The 9021-nt window shown below is 42.6% G+C and overlaps 1 protein-coding gene across 1 annotated transcript; it reads right to left on the bottom strand.

Moving 5' to 3' along the window:
* Positions 1-886: 886 nt before the first annotated feature.
* LOC306933765 (uncharacterized protein) lies at positions 887-4029 on the bottom strand (the record flags this gene model as incomplete). The annotated part of the gene is made up of 6 exons (XM_079516075.1): positions 887-1022; positions 1118-1224; positions 1454-1596; positions 1921-2088; positions 2951-3034; positions 3834-4029. The coding sequence occupies 6 exons, from the start codon at positions 4027-4029 to the stop codon at positions 887-889; spliced, it is 834 nt and encodes a 277-aa protein (XP_079372201.1).
* Positions 4030-9021: the final 4992 nt, after the last annotated feature.

Here is a 9021-nt window from a genome sequence, read left to right as displayed (position 1 = left end):
CCCCTCACTGTATATGTTTCTTTTCCCTTTTTACCTCCATTATGATGAATTCCTGTTCTGTTCTTTGTCTATATAGAAGTGTCTATTTGTACGTCTCTAAATGTTTTGATGAATTGAACATGGTGGACCCTGTTGTAAACAAGTGTAATGCTTAATTGGGTCGTCCACTCACAGTTAACAGCCTGTGTATTGAGTTTGTGCTCGAAATGTACTGTAATTCTGCAAACTGTTAATAAATATTTCAATCAATCAATCAAATCCCCTCTTTGCCCTCTACATCAAATCTCTTAATGGAAAATAGAACTACTCTGACTGGGGTCACCCAGGGCTCTATACTAGATCCCCTAGAACAGTGGTTATCAAACATTTTCATGTCAAGGACCCCCAAATTGATATGTAATGTAATTGATATGTACAGTATTTGACCCCCATCTAAAAATACTTTATGTTGGAGAGAAGCTATTTTTTTCAAAATGATAAATGTAGGCATATACATTTTTCTAAAATGTACAAAGAATTGCCAAACTAGAAAATGTTTTTTCTGGGGACCCACTCTGGAACCCCACCAATGACCCCTAGGGGTCCCAGAACCACTTCTTCTACAAGCTCACAATACATCGTGTTGTGACGCGATGTGGGCTTGTAGATCTACTATTTTCGCATAATGTTCGTCCCCAGAATAGGGTCACTAGGGTTCAAGTTGTGAAAGCCAAATGAATAACATGCTAAAGCATCATAGTTGGTGGTTTGTGTTAAAGTGGTTATAGGTACAACATGTAGTACTTCAAGATGTTTTTTTTTTTTTTTTTTATCATTTTCACTACTAATTACTGCTGTAGCAGAAGAACACTGAACTGCAGTTTCATCAATGAAGTGAAAACAAACATCACTTAGTCTCACAGATTGAGAGCCTTGTATCTGAACATCCCCAATTAAACCATGTTCCATGTCCCGTGATCCCGTGATCGTAGACTGCACAGTTCCTGTCTTCATCATTAAGAGGATATCCACTGCTCCAGTACCTGCACAATAAACAATGTATTTATTTAACCACATCCACTCAGTCACTCACATAAATTGACTGAATTACAGAAAAAAACCATGTCAAATGTCTCACTGTGTTGTCAGTGGTGTTCCATCCACCCACGTCCAGCTGCCCTCAGTCCTGGTCAGACCAATCCGTGATGAAAAATAGCCCCCAGTCCTCAATCCTCTGATGAATACCTGATTATTTGTACATGATTGAATCATCATTCATTTTATTCAATACACTTCTTCACTATAATCATTGACGCACATATGGGCGCACGAGCGCGCGCGCGCGCGCACACACACACACACACACACACACACACACACACACACACACACACACACACACACACACACACACACACACACACACACACACACACACACACACACACACACACACACACACACACACACTAACCTGTTCTTCACTACTGTTAATGACCACCAGATCAGCTTCTTGACGCAGACATTCGTCTCTACCTTCCTGCCATGTTTTCCTTTCAGTAGTTCTGTAGTAACAGCTGCCTCCAAACTTCATCCATCCACTGGGACACGACTTGTCTAAAAACATCAAACAGGAGATTTACTGATGGATTTTCAATGTACTGACAATCAATTCTAAACACATAATACATAATATAATAATAGTAGTCAGAGATGTATAGTGGAGTGGAGGGTAGAACTATTCATCTACTTTATCAATGGTGTTTTCTACTCCATACATTTACTCAATTACACGTTTCTGGTATTTTTACTTCATATAACAATATTTCAATATTGTGATAGGCCTACTTCTACTCCACTACTTCTCAGAGGCAAATATTGTAGTTAGTTTTGACTAGTTTTTACATTGATACTATGTATGTATTTTGTATCTTCTCTCACTTGCTGGCTGCTGGATTACTTCACTTAGAAGCTGGTTCTTCTGCTTCAGGTTGTCATTGTCAGACTTTAGCAGTTTGTTCTCCTGTGTCAGGTTGCTGTTGAGGAACTTTAGCCGGGTATTCTGCAGGGTCAGGGTATCGTTGGTCATGCTGTTACTGGCTGAACGATCTGCAAGGACAGAAATGGATGATAAACACTGTTGTTACTACTGTTCATGATGAGGTCAAGCATCTGCATGGAACATTTGATTTGAGAAGTACAAAACTATTGTCAACACCACTTTATTATTATTATTTTTTTATCCCACGATTTTGCAACCCATTTTTTCACCCAGTGTCAATTATCTAATCCTGGGCACTACACTTCCTCTGCCAACCTGGGGGGGGTGGCAGCCGGAATGACCTCATGCTTCCTTCTATGCATGAGGAGACCTGTCTTCACCTGACAGGGGAGAGTTTCCCTGGCCAGACGTAGCACGTGGAAGGAACACGTTATTCCAACCAGTTCCTTTCCCCTCCATCAGGCACCCTGGCTGGCCAGTTTAGAGACTAGGATTACTGCATGTTTTTTGTGAGGGTACCTACCCTAGGGGACACAGGGAGAACATGCAAACTCCACAAAGAAATGCCCTTTCGCCAACCCCGCCTCGGGTATGTATGGGCACTGATGACGCAGAGGAGGGAACAGGACCCCAGCGCCCACAGCAGGAATTGAACCCAGGACCTTCTATATGTGAGGCAACAGCACTACCGACTGTGCCACGTCGGTGCCCCTAACACCACTTTATTCATCATACTTTGCAGATGCATGCAGTAATACACACAAAAAGAAGCAATGCTAATTTAAAAAAAAGTCACCTGAAGTTTTTGGTTAATACTGTGGCAATCTGGAAGCCCATCGTCACAAATATGGTAAAAAATCTGAATCTGTCTTCAGAGTTTAATACTGTAGTGGCTTTTATAGATGTCACAGCTAGGCAACAAACTCCCTGAGTGAGTGATGTGGTAGTTTAGTGACGTGTAATACTCACAGTACACAGCCTGGGCTATGATCACACCCAGGAGACACAGCATCCCCAGCAGACACCCAGCAACCACTCTGAAAGGCCTTCTCCCTGTTAGACAAAAACAAGATAAGAGTCTAAAAGTGCCGTTAGCTAAACCCAACCGGACCAAAGTACTTTGAAATGACCTCTAAAATACTTTTACACATAAAGTGAATCACTTCTATAACTGTCCACGGCCCTCAGTGTCCCTCAACTCTCCTCTGTCTCCTTCTCTCTGTCTCACATTCTGGAAAAGCATAAATATAAGCAGACAGCTTTCAAGCATGAGAGGCTTGAACTATTGACAAGTTAACAAATGGTAACTATCTTAATTATTACTCTCAGAGTCCTGTCTTGATTGGTTTAATCAAAATTGCACTTATCATGATTTTTAGTAAATTATGTACTTAATTCAGTCAGAGAACTCACAAATAGACATAAGATGTAATGCGAGCGTGAATGCTATTTTATCTTGGCATTCGGGGCTTTGCTTCAGTTTCTCTCTCTCTCTCTCTCTCTCTCTCGCACGCACGCGCGCGCGCGCGCACGCACGCACGCACGCACGCACGCACGCACGCACGCACGCACGCACGCACGCACACACACACACACACACACACACACACACACACACACACACACACACACACACACACACACACACACACACACACACACACACACACACACACACACACACACACACGCATGCACGCACGCACACACACACACACGCACACACACACACACACTGTGGGAGAAGGAGGGAGGGAGATCAGTTAAAACCTTTGAACCTATGGTTTAAAATAAATTAAAAGGTTTAAACGTGTTTGTATTGGTGATTTTTAGTCTTAGTAATATCTCTTACCAGACAGCTTCTTCTTGGTCCGTAGATCTCCATATACGGCATCGTCTATCTTTTGCAGATCAAGACGCTCATAATGTCCTTCTTCAGACATTTCTACATTAGTTGTTCTTGCAGTGACGGTGGTTTCATTCTCGTAGTCTGTATCGTCTTCTCCATCTTGGACCTCAATGTTTTCAGAATGCCTCGCTACAGCCATCTGTACCTTTATGACTTCAATTCTTCCTGCATGTTTTTGACCGCTTCACAACACACTGAAGATATAGGCCTATATACTATCTTCACTGCCCTAAACGATGACAGCGCTGTTATTTTGACACACTGTATGCACCAATGAAAACATGATGCACGCACACACACACACACACACACACACACACACACACACACACACACACACACACACACACACACACACACACACACACACACACACACACACACACACACACACACACACACACACACACACACAGACAACACTTCTCCTTTACTCGGTTCAATGGAATTCTAAATATCTACAGAAAGAAGAAGTTGGATGTGCAGCCACAGTTTCCCTGCTATCATGTCATGATCTCTTTAAAGTTACACAACACACAACTGTCCAGTTTTAAGACACCCTTAAAGGGGCATTCCACTCATTTTCAACATTTTACTATGTCATTAATATACCTTCGAGCTGTTGTGTGGAAATAATAAAAAAGTCCCCCCCATTCTGTGTTTCCTAGAACTAGAGGTCTGAAAAAAATCATTAACATGGTGAAACACATCTTGATGATGTCATCAAGATGTGTTTCACCATGTTAATGATTTTTTTCATAATTACAGTTCTAGGAAACACAGAATGGGGGGGACCTTTTTATTATTTCCACACAACAGCTCGAAGGTATATTAATGACATAGTAAAATGTTGAAAATGAGTGGAATGCCCCTATCTCCCCATGGTTTCCTCATAGTCAACCAACCACCACTGGTAGTTTAACTAGCAGCTTGATGAAGTGTATTGTGTGTGTTCTGTCAGGTGGGTGACTGTGAAGCCTTGTACACACATGTCGGACTGGCATGCTCTGTTCCCTCCGTGTTTCATGGCCGCCTCAATGCTTTTCCAATGGAATTCACGTGGTTTGACTGATATGTGTGTACAAGGCCTCAACCAGTGTCAGTTGTGTCTAGAGGGTGTAGTCCTGTTCCGTGGCCAGTAGATGGTGCTGCTTCTCTCCTGTGGAAGGTCTGACAGCTCAGCTTCAACACTAACTAAGGTCACATTCTCACCTAATACTTCGGTAGACTCGATGCGAATGGGCGGAAAAGTTGGGATTCTTGCATATTTAATTTGCTGCGGTTTGCCTTCACACTGTCATCCGCAGCAATTGGAAACGCAGCAGGGGGGACCTTTATCAATGTGTTCCATTCATAAACTAGCCTACACAGTGAAATCCATGGTGATAAAATTATACTCATAACGTGCATGTGTCGTGCCGTCTGTAGGCTATAATACACAGCAGTGTTTTTAACGATTTCCTTAAGCAATTGATTAATGTACTCGTCCTCATTTCGATCAGGGCTTCAGTCTCCTCATTCGACCACGTCTATCCACGGTAACGGGACATCTTTGCAGAGTTTGCGCTGCATAAAATATGCCTTCTCCGTCTCCAACGCCGCTCCATCCTGGAGGCAAATCATTCCTGTGATAAAATGGCTACCAATGTAATAAAAAAGGTCAACCAAAGAACAAGATTCCTGTACAGTATTTTCGCACTCAGAAATACATTGAAATTTAATTGATTTATTGAACACTTTTGAAACAATTTGAATGTTTCAGACAGTACACATAACCAGTGTTGATTTAACAATGAGATATGATATTAATACATGTTTCAGTGCATTTATAGTGCTTTTATCCGAAGCGCTTTACTGCCTTTACATAGATTGTGCATTACATTCACCCACACATTCATATACAGCTTATATAGCTTATATATAGGGCGCGTTCGGAAATAGTGCACTGAGCACACTGTGCAATGCACACTAATAGGCGAGTGCGCTCCCGGTGCGCATTTCCGAACGCACCCATAGATGCATTGGTGCATTCACCCACCAATGGCAGAGGAAACCATGCAAGGCACCAACCTGCTCATCAGGAGCAATTAGGGTTTCATAGTCTTGCTCAAGGACACTTCAACACCAACTTTGGGGAGCCTGGGATCGAACTGGGACCCATCGGGCCGCTCTACCGGCCACTCTACCCCTGAACCACTGCCGCCCCGGTGACAGAGATGATTTCACTACACAGCTCTCTCACACATCCAGCGGGTAGTGAAAGAACACACAGAGTTGTACCATCCGATTCCATAGCCGGCGTTATAATAGTAAGCACAGTCCATCTCTAGAGCTCCATCTCCACTAGGCTGTCCAACCCACCAGAACCTGTAGAGATGAAGGACATTTCATTATAAATACTAGGGGAGTAATGATATATATATATATAGTAACTGCGTTGAAAAATCAATTTGAATTTTGAACCGTTTTTGCCGCCAGGATTAATTAAAGAATGATTACTATATGCCACGAGCATATTTGAAGATCCATAACAACGCGACCGGAACCGGATCTTGACTGAATGGCGTGTGTGTTGTCGGATTAGGTGTTGATCTCTCACTAGCTGATGAGAAGTACAGGCTGGTGCCTGTACTTCTGGCTATGCTCCATGCAATAAGCGTTGTTTTGACCAAGAAATACCGCCTGGGACGGGGAATTGGAGATAAAAGCGACTGAAAGCGTGAGTGCATGCATGCATGCGTGTGTGCGTGCGTGCGTGTGTGCACACGCAAATCAAGATGGCGCAGTCCAGTGTTATGGCCAACGACAGACAGCCATCCGAAGCTAATGTGAGTAGCCTTTTGACTAGACAGGATCAACACATTTATACAACTGAATTAACGCTACTAAGACTAATCAATTAACGTAGGTTATGTTTTTCGGGGATTGTGTTAAGAATCGAAGTATATTGAAATGTAAACAGCGACATTGACTTTGTATCGCATCATACCGTTTTGCAATGCAAATAATCGGTATTGAATCGTTTTGCAGTGCAAATAATCGATTGTATCAATACTAATATACTTGTGCGTCGTATTTAGCAATTTTTTTGTAATCATTTTTATCCCACGATTTTGTAACCCATTTTTCACCCTTGTGTCAATTATCTAATGTGATCATGGGCTCTACACACCCTCCGCCAACCTAGTCCCCATGCATATATGGGGGACATGGGGAGTTACTTTTTACAATTACTTTTCCATTCAATATCATTACACTTGGTCTATCGATAAATGTGTGTATTCTCTGTGTTCATGTCAAGGTACGGGTTTGCCGCATGTGTTCAGATATAATGTCTATGTATTTGCCAGATTAATCACTGTGTTTACTTATTTATATTCATATTCATACATTTTCCCATAAAAACCTGCACTATCCACATGTTTTCACCAGATCAGTTGACAGTTCAGCCACTGTGATTACAAAATGGATCACTTATCTTCAGCCTAAGGTGCTCTGGTAGACTGGTACCAGCAGGTACACTTATGAGCATCCTTATGTTCGAACATGGTGTTTGTAAAGGCCCCATTTACACTGGCAGACAAATCTAGCCTGAATCAGATCTGTGCCACATCAAGATTGAAATCTGATTGGTTTAAATGGTCACATGACTCATTTAAACAAATCAGATTCCAATCTGATTCAGGCTGGATTTGGCTGCCAGTGTAAATGGGGCCTTATTGTCAGTTCATGGCTAGCACAGAAGTCCAACAACAAGCAATGCACCACTCAGGGTCAGATCAGGGAGTATTATCAGTATTAGTATCAATGAAGGTAAAGTCTTACGTTGAAGTCGGTGATGTTCCGTCCACCCACTTCCACAAGGTTTGTTGATTGACAGCGTGTCTGTCAATCAAACCAATCCACACTCTGGGACCAACTCTGGAAACGACTCTCTGCACGAGATCCTGAACAGAAAGGTCACTTAAAGCTGCAATCAGTAAGTTTCATGTCTTTTGCAACTATAACACACAGGACTAAGCAATAATTGCGACCAAAAGTCGCAATTATGTGACGTCACGTCACGTCACGTCACGCCACTGCCAATCGTCACTCACAATTTGTGCCCAGGTCTCGTGACATCGCTATGACATCATCAGGGATGATATTAAAATCCCCATACATGGGGAAAGCCCCCATACTGTATATTGTTTCCAGGTCTCTCGTGACATCACTATGACATTCATCCGGGATATTAAGCTCATATATGGAGATCCCTGATGTAATCAATATTATATGGATATATGTCAGAACCTGTTCTGACATTCCATATGTTGATCCTTCCCCATCCATCCTTCCTCTTCGATGTATCCCTTTTGACTGATACCTGTCCATTTAAACTCTAGACGGGCCTGCCCAAAGTTATTTGTGCAGCCGCGCCTGGCAGCCGTTCTCAACAGGCCCAAAAATGAAGGCCCAGCCCTACCTGGGCCCTCATCAAACCCTGTACATTCAAGACACTGCCCCCGCTGCCACCCTTAGATCTCCATATATGGAGCTGACCTGTTCTGACATTCCATATGTTGATCTGACCTACTCGCACCCTGTACACTCAAGACACGCTCCATATATGGCCAGTGCACGCGACCTCGCCCTTTAGGGCATGGTCGCTTCTCGCCCTCAGGCGTCTTACTGGTAATAATAAACTTTATTGTCCCCAAGGGGATTTTCTTTTTCACATGTCTGTTCAAAACGCCCATGCCAAAACAACACAACACAGACAAATAAAAACACATCAACACAAATTACACAATACATAACTATATGTATTGTGTATACAGAACCATATATGGGCAGGGCAGTTTGTTTAATGCAGCGATGGCTGAGGGGACAAAACTAACACACTAAGGTTCTGTATCTGTGTCCTGATGGCATGAGGTTAAAACACTAAAGTTCTGTATCTGTGTCCTGATGGCATGAGGTTAAAAAAGTGACACAGGTGATGATCAGTGTCATTTGATATTGAAAGTGCTAGCCGTGTGATGGCTTAATTGTTCATATCAGAGAGTGTGGGTGTAGGAAGTCCAATGATCTTGGAAGCAATACAGATAATACTGAAAAGTTTGTTTCTGTTGGGCATGGACTACAGTAT

This window comes from Electrona antarctica, assembly GCF_951216825.1.
Source record: "Electrona antarctica genome assembly, chromosome: 2".
NCBI classification, from domain to species: Eukaryota; Metazoa; Chordata; class Actinopteri; order Myctophiformes; family Myctophidae; genus Electrona; species Electrona antarctica.
The sequence above is the reverse complement of the archived record's forward strand: the minus strand, read 5'-3'. Positions and strand labels throughout refer to the sequence as shown.